At 48.9% G+C, this 20276-nt stretch overlaps 1 protein-coding gene across 1 annotated transcript in view; it reads left to right on the top strand.

The window, feature by feature from the left end:
• Positions 1-20276, top strand: part of GALNT17 (polypeptide N-acetylgalactosaminyltransferase 17) — a 208048-nt gene that overhangs the window by 46719 nt on the left and 141053 nt on the right. The window contains exon 2 of the mRNA XM_014881477.2: positions 6443-6626. Coding sequence (XP_014736963.1) covers positions 6443-6626 — 184 coding nt within the window. The remainder of the gene's footprint in view (positions 1-6442; positions 6627-20276) is intronic.

Raw genomic sequence — 20276 nt, forward strand, 5'->3', positions numbered from 1 at the left:
TTAGCCTATGGATTTCTGCTCTGCACCAGCTCTGCTGCCAAGTTCTGCCTTTCTCAACAAGTTATTTTATCAATGCGAGCAGAGTGGGAAATGCCACTCTGCATTATAAATAAAATAACTATTTTTGGGTTTTTCAGGAGGATAGAGCCATGTCCAAGCTCTTTCACCAGTCCCAGGTGTTGGAACCAAATAAATCATTCCTCAGAACTAAACAGCCTTGGCCTGGGGAAGGATTTCTGTTGTTTTGTGCCAGGGGCAAATCTGGATTGGGGAATTATCATCTGGAAGCAGAACTTGTAGTGCAATAGGCTAAATAGGCTTTGACATTGTCCTGATCACTGTCTTGTCCTTGCTCTGGGTGCTGATCCTCCCTCTGGCTCTGAAAGTCATTTCCCTCTGTTTCCATTTCTATATTGATAAGAAAACTTCATTTTTGAATCCCTGTGTGTATGGACATGTAAATGTAGATTTGTGTTTAAACATTTCAAATGAGACTTCAGACCTGTGCAGTGACTGTGCTCCCTTCTCCATCCTTTCCAGGGAGTGCTGGGCATTATCTGACTCTTCCCATAATGGTGTAAGCACAGCTGAGCTTAAAGCATTCTTCTACAGGTCATCATCTAGTCTGAGCTTAAAGCAGAGAATCCCAGAGTGGTTGTGTTGGAAGGGACCTTAAAGCTCATCTCATTCCCCCCTGCCATGGCCAGGGACACCTTCCACCAGACCAGGGTGCTCCAAGCCCCATCCAGACTGGCATTAAAAATGTTATATTATGAAATATATTTTAAAATTAGCTGTGTCCATCCTGGTTTTGGTCCTTGCCTGGCTGGGCTGCAAGAAAATGTGTTCAATTCCCTTACCCCTACCTGTCACAATTGTTTAAGTGAAATCTTAATGCTCTGTTGGACAAATTCATTTCAGCCAGAATTATTCACATAATTTTTCATAGGCAGGAGCTTTTTCAGAGATGCAATATGTTGGAGTACAGGTGAAATATGCTCTGTTTTCAGTTTGTATCTCCTAAAATCCCTGCTTGCCAAGCCTGGGCCCATTCTTCTGCTGCTTTGTCTGAGTTCCCATTTGTCATTCAGCTGAAAGCAGAGGCTGGGAGTTTTTGTGATCCCCCCACTTGTGAAAGTCACCATGCTCATGGTAATCTCTGCAGTAAACCAACACTTCATTTGCATGGTGAAGGACACCAGGCAGCTCTGTACAATCCTGCACTGGGGGAGATGTCCTGATATGCTAAAATCCAGCTCCTGGGAAAGGACTGTCCAGTGGAAGGGGAAGCCCTGACCCTTTAGCTACAGCATCTGATTTGGGGGATAAACTTTTGATAAGTGGTCAGCCCTGAGAGAAATAAATTTAGCATGTACAGTGAATAGAATTGTAAAGGGTTCAGGGGAATACTGTTTTTTCACTGGGGTCTAGTATTTAAGCTCTTTTTTAAACTTTAAATATTTTTTCCCCCAGGAGAAAGCAAACTCTCATATTGTGATCCTTTACAGCTACTTTTAGTTCCCCTGCAGGAGTGTGAGGATGCTTTGGGAGGCAGTGAGAGCAATGCAAGCTGACAGGGTTGTGTTTGTATTCCCTGCACAGTTCCCACAGCCCTGGGGTAGCCCAGGGTTCCACCTTACACAGGTGTGACCTACAGCCAGAGGAATGGGGGTTATTCACTCTAATAATAACAAGTCTGAGCAAGTCTGGCTAAAACTGTGTAAAAACTGCTGCAAGAACAGAAAATCCCATGCCCCAGGTTCCACCAAGGCTGCAAAGGAAAATTGGTGCCTGTTCTTCTGCCAATCCCCCTTATTGTTAATGAGCCCTCCCTTTAATAGTCTGTGTTTGCAGTGATCAGCAGGACAGCACTAAAACCTTCAGCAGTTCCCATCATTTCCAGTATTCCTGGGACATTCTGGCCTCTGTAGCAGTTCTGGTTTCTCACACGATGCCCTGAGAGCCTCTCTGCTGTGTCCCCTGTCTCTGACTCCCCTGCAGGTCACACACTGGGCCATTCACCCCCTCGGTTTGGCTTTTCCCCCAGGTCAGAGATTCCTTGTTGGCCTTCAGCTCTCTGGCTGACTCAGGCCAGGAACAAATATCCCTGTGAGAGCTCTTGGGGCTGAAAAATCCACTGTGCTTCACTGAGTGAGAGCTGTGCTTTGCAGAGACATCTCCTTGAATTTCATTTTATGATTCCCGTGTTTTCCAGTGTTACTGATTCCTTCTGGAGAAGTGGGGCTTCAAGTTCCTTGTCCCTATTGGAATGTGGCTTCCACCCTGAGCTCTGTGTGTTCTGTCCCTTGTCCTGCAGGAGATACACATGTGGAAAGATGCAGCTAAAACTTTCGCTTTCCCAGAAATCTTTCCTGTATTATAATCGCAGAATGGTTTAGGTTGGAAGGGACTTTGAATGTCATCCCATCCCACCCCTGCCATGGCAGGGACCCCTCCCACTGTCCCAGGCTGCTCCAAGCCCCAATGTCCAGCCTGGCCTTGGGCACTGCCAGGGATCCAGGGGCAGCCACAGCTGCTCTGGGCACCCTGTGCCAGCCCTGCCCACCCTCACAGGAACAATTCCTGCCCAATATCCCATCTATCCCTGCCCTCTGGCAGTGGGAGCCATTCCCTGTATGCTGTCCCTCCATCCCTTGTCCCCAGTCCCTCTCCAGCCCCCTGTGACCCCTTTAGGCACTGCAAGGTTGATGTTTTCCCTCCTCACCCCCAGCGTTAAGCTCAGCACCCCTTTCTCAGAAATGTCTTTTCATTTCAGGGCTCTTTTTTCTTCCCCAGCCCTCTCATCACAAATTTCCTCAGCTGGGAGTTGTATGGGAGGGTTAATGTTTTCCTTCATCCAAGCTGACATGGAGCAAAAAGCTTTTCCCCCCCTCCAGCTCCCAAGGAGACTTTGGAAATGAAGGCTGCGAATCACATTTGATTGTATTCACTAAAGATTTTCTCTGTCCTAGAAAACTCCTGCCTCCTCCTGAAATACACTCAGCTTAAGAAGAGACTAATATATTTACTCTAACTGTGCTCAGTCTAGGAATAATTTTGCTGTAGAGATTAAATTTTTATATCATCTTGAAGAAAACCAACTCCTGCCAGTCCCCAGGGATCCTCTGTCTGGCTGTTCCAGCAGGAGAGGCTCAGATCTTGGCAGCTCCAAGTGGTGTCTTGCTTTTTCTTTTGCCTTCTAGTCCTGCAGTACAATAGCAATATATTCCATTCGTTCCAAAGTTCAGAATTTTTAGGATATTCTGAAAAAAATCCTGTTTTAGCCTTGGGTGAGTGTGGCTTTGGGATGAGTGAAGCATGTGGCTGCTCAGGGCTCTGATCTGCACCTACAGCTCATCTCCATGCAGCCCATTCCCATCTCATGAGCTGCAGAATTCCCTAGGGGCTGAATTCACTACAAAGATCAAGATTTTTTGTGGGGATTAATGCTGTTTATCACTACAGGTAGGCTGGAGCAGGCATCAGGAGAGATTTTTCAGGCAGAGGTTCAGCACTTCTGCTTTGTGCCTGCCCAGAATGATAAAGGATTTGCTCCGTGGTGTGGGAACAGTCCTGACTCTTTGCTTTCAGCCCTGTTCTTTGAGGAAACGAGCTCATGGCACCATGCTCTTGCCCTTTTTTGCTCGTGCTGTCTCTGTGTCACTTCTGGCCCTTCCAGGCCAATTCCAAGCAGGTTCCATGGAATCCCAGAATACCCTGAGCAGCCACATGGGCTGGGCTCAGGGTAATTCCTGAAGTCACAGCAAAGGTACCTCAAGTTCACAGAAATGTGCCCAGAAATGTGGTGAATGCATGCCAATGAATGGATTCACTGGCTGAGGATGTGCTGTCACCATTTGTTTTCAGTTCTGCTGCTCCTGAGGCACCTTTTCAGCCAGCTGGAAACAAATTCCTTCCTCCTCTGTTTGGACATGAATTACCTTCCTTGCCAAACGTTCTTGACTCTTGCTTTGAGTGCCAAGCACCAAAAGTGACATTGCTGAACCCTCCTGAGTGCCTGGGCTGGAGAGGAAATGTTGAACCAGCCCAGACACAGACAGGGGATCCTGGCACATCCCACCTGGCCATGTTCATCTCCATGACCCTCCCTGCTCCTGCTGCTCTCCTGCAAAGGGAGGGTGGTGGGCTCATGGTGATGCCCTGCCCAACACAAATGGATCCATTTGATTGATTTCTTTGGTTAAATGATGTTGGTTTATCAGCATTTACCAACTCAAAGCAGTAGAAAGACAGAATCTGCAGAAATAAACTGGGTGAGCAGAGAGAAATGTGTGCTGGGTTCTGTCCCCCAGGCTGCAGTGGCCTGGGTGGTTGGTGGTGTTTGAGCACTCAGGGACATTCCTCACCTCGAATTCCAGGTCCTTCACTGAGGTGCTGTGCTTGGCAGCACAGTTCCCTTACCTGAGCCAGAGATAAGAACCCCTGGAAATGTCTGGGATCTTGTGGGGGATGGATTCACCCTGGAGGGATCATCCTTCCCTGCTGGCTTCAAGTGTGCAGCTCTGGGACAAGCAGTGCCTTGGTGCCTGAGTTAATTATCTGTTATTAGCTCTTGGTAATAACCTGAGCTTGTGATTTTAAAGCCTGCTTCTCCCAGAGCCGGGTGCTGGGATGTCCATGGCTCCCACATCCCACTGAGTGTCCCCCATCCATGGAGCCCCTCAGGAGGTCCCCATTTCCCTCTGTACAGGTGTGTGGCTTCAAAGGACAAAAAGCAAAAGCACTTGGGCAGGGAGAAATGTGTTCAAATCAATCAAGAAAAGTAAAATTAAGCTTTAAAAGCAAACTGGGAGATGCTGAGGGTTCCCAGAGTGGAACCACTTGGGTTTGGGAAGTTCACAGAGAGACCTGCTGAGCTTCTGCAGGCCACCAAGTGCCACCTTTCCCAACTTCCTGAGTGACCCCTGGCTCCTGCTCAGCCTGCAGCTGGGAAAGGCAGCCTGCATGTGTCACCACAGCCTGGGGCTCCTGGCAGCTCGTTTTGTTGTTACTGCCCTCAGATAAAACCTAATCAACGCCAGTGTGGTCAGAGGGGCTTTGATGGAGCAGGGAAGGATGTTGAAAACTTCCTTGTCAGAAGGAATAAAAACAACAACAACAACAATAATAATAATACTAGTAGTAATAATAATGATAATAATTCTTCAAAGTGTGCTTCCAACTGTGATTTACATTCCCAACACCAATTTTTTCCTGTCTCTCAATGCTAGTTTTCGAGGAAAAAAATATTTAAATCTGTGGGGAGGCAGGAATGTTTTGTCCAGGACAGTGGAAGTCAGTGGTAGGTTTGGGAGTAGGACCAACCTCAAGGTTATTGTCCTTTCAAAAGCTTCAGAGGTGACAAAATCTGTCCTGTTCTGTCAGGGCTCTGCCATTGAATCAATGGGAATATACCCTGGTGTCTTGCAATATAAAAAAAACAAAGAGACAAAAAGCAACCCAAAATCCATCATAATTTTTATGTTTCTGACCAAAAGAGAGTGAATTCTGCTAATGAAAAAAATTCAAATTCCAGGTGTCCTGTCTAACAAATAATAACATGAGCACAGACTTGGCTTCCTACAGCCACCACCAAATCATCCATGGAGCTCTCTATATGCAGCTCATTTTGAACTTTGCCTATTTCCTTCAGCTATGCAGATATAAATAAATAATTCCCCTTGATAAGGGTCTGGGAACACTGTGCTTTACAAGATAAGAAAGCATTGAGGGGAAATTGTTTTTAAATCCCTACCATTTGTATGCTGTTCACTGTTCACACAGAGCAAAAATTCATTCAGCTGGCACTTAACCAGCCCTGTTTTATTCCTGCTCTGTGTTCAACCTATCCTTCTCCTGGGGACATCTAACCTTCCATGTAATTACCTCTCTCAGAGTGGGAAGGAGGCCTGAATAACCTCCCACCAACTGAATAAATGCACAGATCCTGGGACAGGTTATCAGCTGCACACCAGGGCAGGGCTGGCAGGAGCAGTGTGCCTGAGCCGTGAGGAATTGCAAGACTTGAGGCATTTCTATTCCAGCATTGGGCCAAAGAAAGAGCACATGGAATGTTTGCAGAAAACCAGCCCAAAACAGCCAGGATCCCAAAAGAGCCAGGATTGTTGGAGGACTTTTTTTCTTTAGGAGATGGAAATAACAGCAGTGGGTTTTACCAAGGATGGGTTTTAGCAGGGCTGGGTTTTACCAGGGCTGGGTTTTACCAATGATGAGTTTTACCAGGGCTGGGTTTTACCAAGGCTGGGTTTTACCAAGGATGGTTTTACCAAGTATGGGCTTTACCAAGGCTGGGTTTTACCAATGATGAGTTTTACCAGTGATGGATTTTACCAATTATGGATTTTACCAGGGCTGGGTTTTACCAATGATGAGTTTTACCAAGGATGTCTTTACCAGCGATGTTGTTTCTGTTTCTCCCCAGGTCTGTCCAAGTCCCTTGGTCTCATTGAGGGCTATGGTGGCCGTGGCAAGGGTGGCCTCCCAGCCACCCTGTCCCCTGAGGAGGAGGAGAAAGCCAAGGGACCCCATGAGAAGTATGGCTACAACTCCTACCTCAGTGAGAAGATTTCCCTGGATCGTTCCATCCCGGATTATCGCCCAACCAAGTACGTGCCAGCTGCTCCAGGAGGGAATGTTTGTGTTGAGGTGTCACCCCAGAGCCTGGGGTGCTGCTGGCTTTCCCAGTTTGGTGCTCTTGGCTCTTCCCTCATCATTCACAGGGCCCTGCTGAGTGATGAGGAACTGGGGTGGTTGGGCTGGAATGAGCTCTTGGAGTCACAGGATCATCAAGGCTGAGTCCAGCCATTCCCCAGCACTGCCAAGGCCACCACTGACCTGTGTCCCCATGTGCCACAGCTGTTAAACCTCTACAGGGATGGGGATGCACTGCCCTGGGCAGCTGTCGGGGCCTGACCACTCTTCCATGAAGAAATACTTCCTAATATCCAGCCTGAACCTCCCCTGACACAACCTGAAGCTGTTTCCACTTGTCCTGTCAGTTGGTACCTGGCAGGAGAAACTGATCCCCACCTGGCCCCACCCTGTTCCAGGTAGCTGGAGAGAGTTCATCAAGATGATTTATCAGGGGAAAGAAGTGAATTTCTTCCCAGTCTGTCTCTGTTTTCCTAAAGCAGTCCATGATTTTGGGTGGAAGTGATGCCATCAGAAGCTCAGCTTTGCTTTCACTGAGCTTCTGAGCTTTTGGTGTTTAATACCCTGTAAAAGCGTGCAGAGATTGCTCCTCCTTCTCTCTTTGTCAGCTCCTTCACATCCTGCAGGACCTCCAGGGCCCTTGGGCTGCCCTCAGGCTCCTCCCAGCACAGGGATCCTGCAGGGACACTCTGGGATCTCCCGTTGGACATCTGGGCCTTTAAAGGGAGTTTCTATACATGTAATATCCTTCCTCTCCTTTTTTTGATTGAGCTTTTAAGGTGCTGGTGATGTTTACCTGCCAAGCAGCACAGGAGAACAGCCTTTAAAAGAGGTGACACATCATTTTGTTAAGAGGATGAGGAAAGACATGCTGCAGGTTTATCTTTGTGAAGGTTAATTTTAGATATGGCTGCCAGAGTGTTCCTCAAAATAGGGAAGTGTCAGTATGTCCAGGCCTGGAGTGAAATCCCTGATTAAAAAAATGAGCTGAGAGAGGTTTCAATTGTGAAAGATTTGTGTCCAATGCCTGTGTCAATGGGGGAGTGACAAACTTGTTGCCTGGCATCTGCAGTGCACTGAAAACCATGCAGCCAAGAATATGGAGCTCCATGTGTCCCTGGGTGCTCCAGATTGTCCAGGCTGTGGGGCAGGGACAGCTCTTGTTCCCCCTGTCCCTGGGTGCTCCAGATTGTCCAGGCTGTGGAGCAGGGACAGCTCTTGTTCCCCCTGTCCCTGGGTGCTCCAGATTGTCCAGGCTGTGGAGCAGGGACAGCTCTTGTTCCTTCACCTCTCTGGGCTCTGCCTGAATTCTGAGCAGCCCCATGGCTGTCAAGCACTGACAGCAGAAATCCCTGGCTGAGTTTCCAAAGGATTGCAGGCCCAGCCTGCATTCTGCTGCTGCAGCTCCTCCAGCCAGGCTGAGTTGCAGGTACAAATTCACCTTTGCCTCTGTGATATGCAAATCCCAGCACAATGCAGGATCCTTGGAGCGAGACCTTCTCCAGCTCTTACCTGAGGCTGAGCTGCTGATTTCCATTTCTCATCCACAGCTCTGACTTCCAGCAGAGCCAGCATTACTTGGCGAGAATTAATTTGAGAAGTAATGTTTCTTTTCAGATTTGGGGGGAAGGAAAGGATTAATTCTGACATTTTCGGGCTTGCGTTGTATTTTTCCTCAGTTCCGCGATCCATCATTCCAAGAGAGAGAGGGGGAGAGGACAGAGCACAGCCCTGCATTAAAAATGCTTCAGTTTGGAGCTGGGCTGAGACTTGGGAGAGAATTTGTGGGTACTGAGTGCAGCTGCACAACTGAGTGCCTTTTATCTATTGAAGAACTTCAGGAGTGAGTTTTGTTTATTGGTTTTCTTTTTGTTTTTGGGATCAATTGTCTTGATATTGTAAGAGAACAGTTGGTCTGATGTGTAATAGGCTGAAGTTTGCTGAAGAGTTTGGAAAGTTTCACCTCTTCCTACCTCTGGCTTCAATGTTCCCTTGCTATTTAGTGCATCAAGTTTTATGGCTGATTTTATGAAGGGTTGAACACAAACCATTTAAGTCAAGTATCCTGGTTTCTGATTAAAATAGATTCAAGTCAAGGGAAATTACCCTAAATGGCTTTGAAATTGCAGCATTAGTAGGGAAAAACTGTTGAAAACCCTCCAGCTGATAAGCATTACAAAGCATGTAGTAGTTTTAAATATAATAGTGAAGCCTGTGTGGTTCAGCTAAAGGCTGCAGAGTGTCTGGAATGCCAATGGACTGGGACTGGTCCTGGCACAGGCTGGCACTCCCCAGCCTTTCCTCTCAGTTTGCCTTGTTTTTAAGGAAAGATTTATGTGGTCAAGTGTCACTGCCCTGAGTGCTGAGCAATGCTGCATCAGAGCTCTGAGCCTTTTCCTGCTCCTTTTTTGAGCCTGTGGCCAGAGGGAAGTGGAGCAAGGGGAGTTTAGGGGAAGTTTGGCACATTTTGTGTGTATTTTTGCATCTCCGGGCTCCCTGCACCTCGAGCAGCATCACTGAGGGTTCAGGGACTCACATATCCCTGCTCTGAGGGGTTTCAGGTGTTGTTGGTGAGGAGGAGCCAGCCCAGCTCACAGCTCAGGGCCTCTCAGTCCTGCCCAGAGGCAGAGAAAGGAGGGAGTTTCCCTGGGAAGATGGTCCCAGAGGTGTGAGGATGTTGTTCAGGAGAAGGTGAGGTCTTTCCCGGCACCAGGAGCTATGGCAGAATACCTTGTTTCCCCTGATTTGGGGAATTGTGATGTCACTTTCTGATAGTTTGGATTATCATCTTTGCTTTAGTTCAGCAATTTCATTTCCCTTTCTCTTTTCCCCTTCCCTTATCCCTTCCCTTTTCACCTTCCTCTTTCTCTTCTCCCCTTTTCCTCTTCCCCTTTCCCTTTTCATTTTTCCCCTCTCCCCTTTTCTATTCCACTTCCCTTATGCCTTCCCCTCTCTCCTTCTTCCCTTCCCTTCCCTTCCCTTCCCTTCCCTTCCCTTCCCTTCCCTTCCCTTCCCTTCTCTTCCCTTCCCTTCCCTCTTTCCCTTCCCCTTTCCTCATCCTCTTTCTCCTTTCCTTTCCTTTCCTTTCCCTTTCCCTTTCCCTTTCCCTTTCCCTTTCCCTTTCCCTTTCCCTTCCCTTTCCCCCTCTCCTCTTTCCCCTTTCTCTGTTCCACTTTTCTGCTTTCCCTTCTCCCCATTCCCCTTTCCTGTTCCCTTTTCCCCCTCTCCTCTTTCCCCATCCCTGCTGGGGCTGCTCACCTGGCCTGGGAGGTGGAAACTCCTCCCTGCTGTTCCCCACTGGGGGCTTGGGGGTTGCCCTGGGCTGATTCCCAGAGGAGTGGTGCCAGTGGTGTGGGATGAGCTGTGTGGGGCTGATTCCAAAGGGGAGCTGTGCCTGTCACACCTGGACAGGTGCTGATCCCCACCCTCTGCTGAGCAGGAGAGGTTGTGCTGGCTGTGCACGAGATTTTCCAGTTGGGATGGCTGGGAAAGCTCTTCCTTGTGCTGAATCAGGCAGGACTGGTGTTTTGGGGTGAGTTATTCCAGAACTTGCTGCCAAACAGTGCCATAATGAGAAGGGCACTGGGAACACATTTCTATCATGCTTGATTGGGTTTTTTGGCTTTAAGATGAGATTCCTGCATGTTCTGGAAAACAATCTCTGCTTCCAGATTGGAAGTACCCAAGGTGCTGCCTGCAGCCTGCAGGACTTCTACACAAATCTCCACAAAAATGAGCTGGAGAGATTTTCTTCAATTTTCTGCAAAAGCCTCTGAAGGACAAGGCTGCTGTGTGAGTTTTATTGTTTATCCATTCTCAGCACTCGCCTGCCTGGCGAGGATGGGGGCTTTGGGAGATGTGTTGTTTTCTATATCAAAAGTGACACATATTTACATGGGGTCCCAGGGCCTGCAGCCATTACCTGCATGGATACAACATTTTATGCACCTCTGTTTTATCCTGTGATACAGGATTTAATGGGAACCTCTCCTATGTGTAGCCAGAAAATAAAATTGCTTTGTTAGATCAGCCTGCCTGTCCATCTTATCCAGTATCTAATCTCTGATAGTGGAATTACCAGATGCTTCAGGTTGAAGAAATCATATTAAGGGAAACTATGAAATAATCTGCCCATCTGGTATGTTCTACCTCCCCCATTCTCTCCTTTCAATCCTATCCAATATAAATGTGGAGTTCTCATTATCTCTTTAAAAGTCTGTTCCTTTCTGGAATCCTGCTAAGCTCTGATTCAGTGGTATTTTATGGCATTATAGGATTAAGGGGTAGATTTAAGAGAAATAATACCCACAATTGTTAGGACTATTGGATCATTGGGTGCAGATGACACATTCCTGCTGCTGCAAATCTCTTGACAGCTGTTCTCGGGAGGGGAGCCTCGAGCTATTAAAGTGAAGAGCAAGGATGGTGTAAGAGATAAGCAACTCCCACAGTTTGATTTTTCACATGTTTTGAGGGCTTCCCAGCCTGCACACACAACCCCTTCTCCTGCCTGCCTTGGGGTCCTGCACATGGAAATGCATGGAAAGGGACTGTGTAGTGATAGGATGAGGGGGGATGGCTTAAAAATGCCCGAGGACACGGTTAGATGGAATATTGAGGTAATTCCTGCCTGAGAGAGTGGGGAGATGCAGGACCAGCTTACCCAGGGAGGTTGCCCCATCCCTGGGAGCATCCAAGACCAGGTTGGACGAGTCTTGGAGCAGCCTGGGACAGTGGAAGGTGTCCCTGCCCATGGCAGGGGTGGGGCTGGATGAGCTTTAAGGTCTCTTCCAACCCAAACCATTCTGGGATCCTCTGATGGAAAATGTCTGGAGGTGTTGGAAGCCTGGTCTGCTGCTGTGTTCTCACAGCACCGGGTCTGTATTTGCCATGGGACCCCGTGGAGAGGTGCCCTGGGCAGAGCCTCCCCATCCCCTGCAGCTGAAGAGGGAGCAGTGTCACATCCTGCTCGCTGTGACTGTCCCCGTGGTGTGTGGGGGTGAGTCAGAGCCATCCCACTGCCTGAATCACCCACGAATTTCCAGACTGCTGCCATGGGAGCCTGCCAGCAATTGGGCTTTTCAGCACCATCTGCCTTTAGCTGCTTTATTACCAGGGACCTCATGAACAGCAAACTGAGAGCTTTTCTTTGGGATATAGTGCAGAAGATGGAGAGTTTTGGCTTCTAGGTAGGCTTTGGGTTGTTGTTGGACAACTTAAAGAAACTAAATCAAGTTCTGATTAATTTTTCTTTCAAGTGATTTGTATGTGGCCTCTCTCAGTGTGTACCTGCTGGGTGCTAGAGCACATTGTGGGGTGGAGGGAGGCCCTGGTCCCCTCGGGGCCTCTCCCCATCCCTGGAGAGTCTCCTGCCCTCTGCCATGGGGCTGCCTTGGGGCCTCAGCCTCCCTCAGACTTATGGAATGTTGCAGGGCTTAAGAATTCCATTTTGGTTTTCTAATCCCAACAGAATGCATATTTGGCAAGTGATGAATGTGGCTGTGACTGAGACCCATCAGGAGGATGCACCTGGAGGCTGTGATTGAATCTCCTGCCCATGAAGCCACTGCTGCCCTCCCATCTCTTGTGCTGGATCCCAGATGTTCCTGCAGAGCCCATACTGGCCATGGTTTGTGGCAGGGAGCTCAGCCTGTGCCTTCTGCTTGGCTCTGATGGGAAACTTTCATGTGCCACCATACTTATTTTCCTGTGAAAGTACAGAAATCTCTTCCACTTTGGGAGTAACTGAACTCCCTGGCTTTGCAGGTGCCTTTGTCTCAGATTTCTCTGGTACCAAGGCACGAAATGAGATCTTTTCTCTACACCTGCCACAGCTTGGGCAGGAGATGCCCCTGTCACTGCTCCATGCATCTCATCTCATTTCCTCCCTGAAATTGAGGTTGCACAACCTCCTTGAATGAAACAAGATGCTTTTTTTCCTTTCCCTCTGCCCACAGGACCGTGCTGGCTGTGGTAGAAGTGTCTGAGATGTGCAGATATTACTGCAGCCAGTGGGAGAGCTCAGTGATGGTTTCCTGGAGGATCTGGGACATTCCTGAGCACACATTTGTGGTGATGTGCCAGTCACTCATGTCCTGCCCTGGGCTGTTCAGCCAGGCTTGATGAAGTGAGTCTGAGGAGAAGGACAGTGTTTAAGAAGGCAAAACAAACTACTTGAATTATGAGAATGGTATTTGCTGGGAAATGGAGTTTCATGCCTGTTTATTTGTTGTGATTGCTGCTTATTGCAAACAAAGGAGGTCAGAAGAGCTCCTTCTCTCTTGCATGCACAATGTGCTACTACAATCCATTATTTTACCTTCTGCAAAGAGTGCTTTGATGGGTTTCAGTCCTACAACCAAACAAAAGCTAGGAAAAGAGAGGAAAGATGTAGGGCTTTTTCTTCATCAAATAACTATAGGGAAAGCCAGATAGGAGTCAAGACAGTGGAAGAGTAAAAAAAAAATGTCTTTTTCAGATGTAAAATTCCCTTTGTGAATTGCATGAAGGAGTGTATTAAAAGATCCTTACAGCTCTAGGAAAAAGCCAGGAGTAGTTGTGTACCTTCTCTCCTAATGGTTGTGGGTTTGATCCAGCATTGTATGAAAAACACTCCTGCCCTTGGCTTTTTATAGCTTCAGCCATAAAAAAAGGCAAAGTAATATTTTCCAGTACTTGGAAAGGTGCCACTTGGAAATTTTCTGGGAGAGCAAGTAGAGAAATCAAGCAGTGAGTATCAGTGTCACAGCTCTGGCATGCAGGAGCTGTGCCTCAGAACAGGGCTCTCCAAAGCCAGAGCAGATTGGCAGCTCAGGGATGGATTGTTGGATATTTTCTGTCCATGTGTTCTGTCCTGCCCAATCTATCCTATCTCTGTGTGGCTCCAGGCAGTTTTATTCTGCCAGGTTGCACAAAGTCATGGAAACCTCCTGAGCTGGAAGGGACCCAGCTCAGGAGAATCCCAGGATCACTGGGGTTGGAAAATCCCTCCAAGCCATCCAGTCCAAGCTGTGCCTGATCCTCACTTTGTCCCCAGCCCAGAGCACTGAGTGCCATGTCCAGCCCTTCCTTGGGCACCTCCAGGGATGGGCACTCCAAACGTCCCTGGGCAGCCCCTGCCAATCCCTGACCACCCTCCCCATGGGGAAATTCCTGCTGGTGTCCACCCTGACCTCCCCTGGCCCAGCCTGAGGCCGTTCCCTCTCCTCCTGTCCCTGTTCCCTGGAGCACAGCCCGACCCCCCCGGCTGTCCCCTCCTGTCAGGGAGTTGTGCAGAGCCACAAGGGCCCCCCTGAGCCTCCTTTTCTCCAGGCTGAGCCCCTTCCCAGCTCCCTCAGCCTCTCCTGGGGCTCCAGACCCTTCCCAGCTCTGTTCCCTTCCCTGGACACGCTCCAGCCCCTCAGGGTCTGTCTTTAAGTGAGGAGCAAAATCACCCAGCCCAGCTCCCAGCCCTGCACAGACCCCCCAACAATCCCACCCTGGGCATCCCTGGCAGCTCCTGCAGCTCTGGCAGCCTCGGGGCCGTGCCCATTCCCTGGGGAGCCTGGGCAGTGCCAGCACCCTCTGGGGAAGAACCTTTCCCTAAAATCCAGCCTGACCCTGCCCTGGCACAGCCCCAGCTGTCCCTGCCCCTGTCCCAGAGCAGGGATCAGAGCTGCAGCCCAGTGAGGTCCTGGTGGTGTCACTGGAGGCTGTGCCCAGGCTGTCCCCCCTGCTCTGAAGGTCACAGGAGCAGAAGATTGTTCCAAACCCAGCTCCAGACAAACTCAGGTTTTTTATTTCTCCCTGAGCTCTGAGGAGCTGCTGCTGCTGCTCTGTGTGTGCAGGGGCTGCTGGTGCCCTTTGCCCCTCCTGCCCTCCAGGGATGGGGCTGCAACTTCTGCTGCCTTTGGGATGATTTGCAGAGAGGAAAAAGCCTCTCTGCTGCTCCATTGCTTTCCTAATACAAATAATACACTAACACAAACCAGCAGGCTGTTGAATAAATACCAGTATTGATCTTTATTCCTCAGTGTGTTTGGACATGCTGCTCCTGACTTCCAGCAATGCTTTTCCTTGAAAACTGGGCAAGTAAAGACCCTAAAGGCACACTTCTCCTGCCGTGCTTTACATTTGTTGATTGTTATTTTAGCCTGCTCCTGTGACCTGCAGGAGCAGTTCTGGCTCCTTGGACAGGCAGCTGGGGCTGGCTCCAGGGAGCTGAGAAGTGCCCCCAGAGTCAGTTTAGGGGTTTGTGCTGTGTTTCTGTCGTGGGTTTAGGTGGGGACACAGGACAGCTTTTCCTTTCTTTCTTTCCCTTTTGAAGCAGAGGTCACTGGAGCACACTTTGGCAGCTTGTGTGGGGTCAGGAGTGTCAGAAGCCTTTGGTGCTTGAAGTCCCAATATCTTCTTTAAACCCAGTTGGGAAGAAAGTGCTTTGGGGAAAGCAACTGGAGTTTGCTTAGTGGCTGTTAGAGAGTCTCTTATTTCCATTGTGCTGCTCAGTGTCACCTGCAAACACTGTGACCATGGATTTATAGCACAGCACCTCAGGGTTCTTTATGTCATACATTCCACTAATTGTCAATTTTCCCTTCCTGGCTGCAAAGTTATTACCTGTTCTTGTAAGTTGGGAACATGGTGCTTCAGGGAAGACTTCTGTGGCAGGAGTGTGCTGTGGAACAGTTCCTAATGTAAACAGAAGTATTAAATGATCACTTTGGCAGAGGATGGGATTAGTGTAATTTAACAACTTGCTTTTGTGCTCCTCTGAACTCCTCTGCTGAAAAATACCTGTATTATCATAAATACTTCTGGCTAAACTGTGCTTATGAGAATAAATGAACCAGTTTAAGCTTTGGATACACTTCTCTCCAGTTGGCTTCCAAGGAAATCAGGGCTTGTGTGTTTGTTTGTGCCACCAGCCTGCTCCCCTGGACTGCCCTGAGCTTTTCTGTTCCAAACCAGCACATGCCCAGCCAGACCAGGCAGAGGGGGAGTCAAGCTCTGCTGCTTTGACAGCCTTGGTCCTGCAGCCATTTGTGCAGTTTTCCAGCAGGAAAATCCAAGAGCAAGGAGGTCTCAATGACTTATGGTGTGTGTGTGAAAGAGCTGGGCATGGGCAGAGCTGGGTAAGTGGATGTGACACTGGGAATTGCTCTGGTTTTTATCTCCCTTAGATCTGTCTGAGCCTAATAACTTTATTACAAAGCCTCTCACCAGAGTAAATCCCATTCTCTACATTTTGTTTTTACAACTTTGCAGATGATTTCTTCTTAGGATTCGCCAAGTAATGTGCCTTTAGAAATGTCTGTATGTCCCTAAATTGTAATGCCTATTTTTGAGAGCCTAATTCTAAAATAGAGCTGAACGTTTCTGAAGAAGAATTACTGGGAATAAAGTAGGTGCTTTAAAATCGGGTTTTCTGGGGAAATGTGAGGAAGTTTCAGGGCTTTGTGGTCAGAAATAGTTTGAGAACCTGGATCTGTGTACAGTGAACTGTACCAGACAGCATTAGGTGTATTAAGATGCTTGAGTCACAAAAAAATGTACATCATAGGATAGACACAATAGATTTAATGTTGGCAGTCCCTTTTGCAAGCAGACATGTGCACTGAATCAGCAAAATCCAAACTAGAATAAGCAATTAATGAATGGAGCATGATGAGGAAGTGGCAGGATGAATAGCAGGCTGAGCATTTGCTTGCTTTTAAGCCTGTTCATAATCTTTACAAAGGACAAATGGAGATCAATTCATTTCCTGGTGAAGCTTTATTTCAGAGGGCAGCATAAATGAAGCTTGTTTGGTACCAGGGGGTTTCATTTGTGGAGTTATTTGTCACTAGAAGGGCAAAGCCAGAAGGTTTTTCCTCTGCCATTGGGATTTTCAGGCAGCACAGATGTGTAGGGAAGAGCTGGGAAGCAGTGCCTGTGGATTAAAGTATCCAGGGAGCTTGAACCTGCCTGTGCTGGCACAGCAGAACCTTGCAGTGGGATTTACAACATTTTGTCCTTCAGCCACGGTGCTTTGCAGCCCAGCCATGGGGAAATCATTCAATCTTATCAGTGCTCCATGGATGGATCAGGATTTACCTCCCAGGCCTTCAGCTGATAAATTCCTGTGGGTTCCTGTGGGCCAGAGGGAACCTGAGAAGCTGCAGGCAGCAAAGCCAAGCCTTGGGTGTGTCTGGATGTGTTTGGCTGTGTAGGTGGGGGAAGATTTGGTGTTAAGGCTTGTGAAAAGCTGGTAAAAGTCCAGTGGCCTTGGTAAGGTGAGGATGAGAGAGAAGAGTCCAGAATTCTCCACTTTTCAGGTGTGCATCCAAACCTCTGGTGTGTGGAGGTGATGAGGATGTGTTGGGAAGCTGCAGAGTTACACTCATCAGAAATCACGTTTAAGCCTTTCAGATCTATTGTGTATCTCTGCACATATTTTGATATGGGTTTGCTGTGTTTTGTCAAGTGTATTATGGAATAATTTAGGTTGGAGAAACCTTCCAAGACCATCGAGTCCAGCCCAGCACAGCCAAGGCCACCACCGTGTTCCCAAGTGCCACAACCATGGCCAGTGCTCCTCCAGACACAGCCAGGCAGGCAGTGTGTGCTCACTGCCACCTCTGGCTCCCTTGGGGCTGGGCTGCTGGCAGGGTGACAGAGGAGCTGTGTCACTGTGTCAGGCTTTAGATGCTCCTGGCAGCATCTCTGGTGTGGCAGCAAACAAATCTCCTCAAATCCTGGGCTCTGGGATGGGGCAGCCCTGAAGGGCTCCCTGAAGTGCCTGTGGGAGGGAGCTGTGGCCGCTGTCCTTTGGATCTCTGCAGGTCGAGGCAGGAACAACAAGAAGGATGTGAAACCCCCCTGTGGGACATCTGCAGCCTGTCACTAAAAGTTCATTGTGTTTTGGTTTGGGGTTTTATGAGAAGACAGGGAGAAGTTGGAGTATTTTTATTTGTGGGGTTTTTTTTCTTAACCTTGTGGTAATTCAGCTTTCGTTTGACTGGCTATGTTGGGTTGGATCCCTCCCTACCTGCTGGGGGGTATTTCACAGTATTGCAGTTTTGCACTGGGTTAAACTGGGTGCCTTTGTGTGCTCGGGCTCTGAGCTGGTCACCTTTGTCTCCCAGTTCTGTCTGTTGAGTATTTTGTTTTGGCAGAGGTGGAAGATGTCACCTGTGACACACAGGAGCAAATCTCTGCCCAGAATAGCAGGGGTGGTGTGGAGCTCCCTCTGTGGAATCAAGGCAAACTTGTGGCACTTTGCAGTGAACACTTGTGTGTGGTCTTTGCTTTGTTAACTCTCCATCCTGAGTGTCCCCTACATGGAGGGGCACCACTATTTCTGGGCAGTTAATTGCATTCAGTCAACTGGTACCTGACACTGCAGTATGAGGGGAAGAGCAGATCTGAATCTGCCCCATCTGCTGGTTTTGACCCTTTTGATTGTGCTTGGGACTCGTTTTTCTCCTTTTCCACCCACAGAGTACAAGTGTCTCACCAGCGTGCCCTGGTGAGCAGTCTGTGCTGGGGTGGGCTGTGGTAGTGCCAGCTCCAGGATTTGGGGATGGCAGAGCTCTCCTTGGAGCCAGTTCCAGGATTTTGGGATGGCAGAGCTCTCCCTGGTGCCATCTCCAGGATTTTGGGATGGCAGACTCTCCTTGGAGCCAGTTGTGGGTGGCTGAGCTCTCCCTGGTGCCAGCTCTGGCATGCTGGGATGGCAGAGCCCTCCCCGTGTGACATTTGCTGGGATGGCAGAGCCCTCCCTGTGTGACATTTGCTGGGATGGCAGAGCCCTCCCTGTGTGACATTTGCTGGGATGGCAGAGCCCTCCCTGTGTGACATTCCCCATGCAGGAATTTGGCACACAGGGCTCAGTGACACCCCTCTGCTGAGGCTGATCCAATTGTGGCAGAGGTTAAACAAACTTATCCAGTGATTTCTGTATGTAACAGGAAAGGTTTAAAAACCTCTTCATCTTCCAGTTCATAAAGCTGTCAGCAGCAAGGCTCTGTGATCACAAAGAAGCAGAGCTGTCTCTAAAAGTCCATTGTGCCTTTTAAGTTCATCATTTTTATGCCAGCTCTTCCAGCAGTGGCATCATTCCACCTTGTTCCAGGCAGCAGACATGGTGGCCACTTTTCTTCTTCATTGCCCCAAGTCTGTCCTGGGGATGTCAAAATCCTGGGTTCCCGTGAGATCTATTCATGTAAAACACTCCTACCTCAGGCTCTGTACCGAGGGTTTCATTTTCAGTTTGAGAGGGAAGGTTCCCAGCAGTGCCAGTTTTATCCCAGGCTGCCTGAGCAGAGCTGTGATGTTTGCTGGTGGGATTGTCACCCTGCAATCCCTGGCTGGGACACCAAGGGCTCCCTTCCCTCACTGATGTGTGTCTGAACGTTCAGCCTGGGCAGCCTCTGATCAGGGGAGGAAAAAAGGTGTTTTCACCTTTCCAGAAAACAGCTTTAGTGTGTTTTACCTGACAGAAATGTACCTTGGATGGAGGGCTGGAATAAATTGTCCTTTGGCAGTAGCAGTGTCACTTCATTGACCTTGAAGGGAGCTCTGCCTTAGATGAGCTGTCTGTGAATTACCTTGTCCAGGACTGTGCCTACATGAGCAGCTACAGAGGATGTCAGAACATGAACTGTTAATTTACAACTTATTGTTAATTTACAATTTATTGTTAATTTACACTTTACTGTTAATTTACAGTTTTACATTACTGCCTTTCATCTGTGAGTGCTCAGCCCTTGCCAGTGGCCAGGATGTGGTGTTGTCCCTGTGGAGCAGTCAGGGTTCCCTGCCTGCCCTTCCCTGCTGGAAGCACAGGGGCTGCTCAGCACGTGGTGATGGAGTCAGAGCTGACCTGGGCTCACAGCTTGGGATCCTGGTGGCAGGGGAGGGCAGGGTGCTGCTGCCTCTGTTGTGATCATGTAAAATGCTGCTGACAGCCTTTTCAAAGCCTGCTCCTTCAGTCCATGCTTGTTTGGACATCATTCCGAGTTCAGCTGTGTTTGCAGGGCACTGTTTTAAAACAAATAGAGAAAAAAATGCTCTTAACTTTCCTCCTGCCCAATCTTCCTTGCCTGGGAGGAGGGAAAGGCCACCAGGCAGGCAGCAGGACCTGCAGGCTTTGCTCCTGAGCCCTGCTGACCTCCTGTCCCCTCGGGGCTGACCACTTCATCCCTGGGCATCACAACTTTGACATCTTGGGTTCTTTAGATCCCCGATGCCTTGGTTAAGGAGGCAGCAGCCTCCTTCTCCTGGGGACTTGCCAAACTGGGAGCTTCCAGCTGTGCTGTGGATGGCCAGATGTGGCCACGAGGAGACCTTGGAGCTTGCAGGGCAGAGGTTGTGGCCAGCCCTGCCTTGTGCTGCTGGGACTGATGAGAAGCCAGAGGCTCTGTGCAAGAACTGGGTACAGAGGATGTCATTCCTTGTGCTGTCCTGAAAAGTGCCAGGGACACACTGGCTGTGGCTCCTGTGCCACAGCATGGGAGGAGTCCTGATCTCTGTAATGGGGTAAAATTGCTGCTACTTCCTATTTGAGCAGTGCTCTCAGTTTTGAGAACCTCAGCACTGAGAGATGCAGTGGTGACTCTTTTCTTTGCAAGCTGATGTTTTCCTGA

Source organism: Sturnus vulgaris, chromosome 21 (assembly GCF_052056855.1).
Source record: "Sturnus vulgaris isolate bStuVul1 chromosome 21, bStuVul1.hap1, whole genome shotgun sequence".
NCBI lineage: Eukaryota > Metazoa > Chordata > Aves > Passeriformes > Sturnidae > Sturnus > Sturnus vulgaris.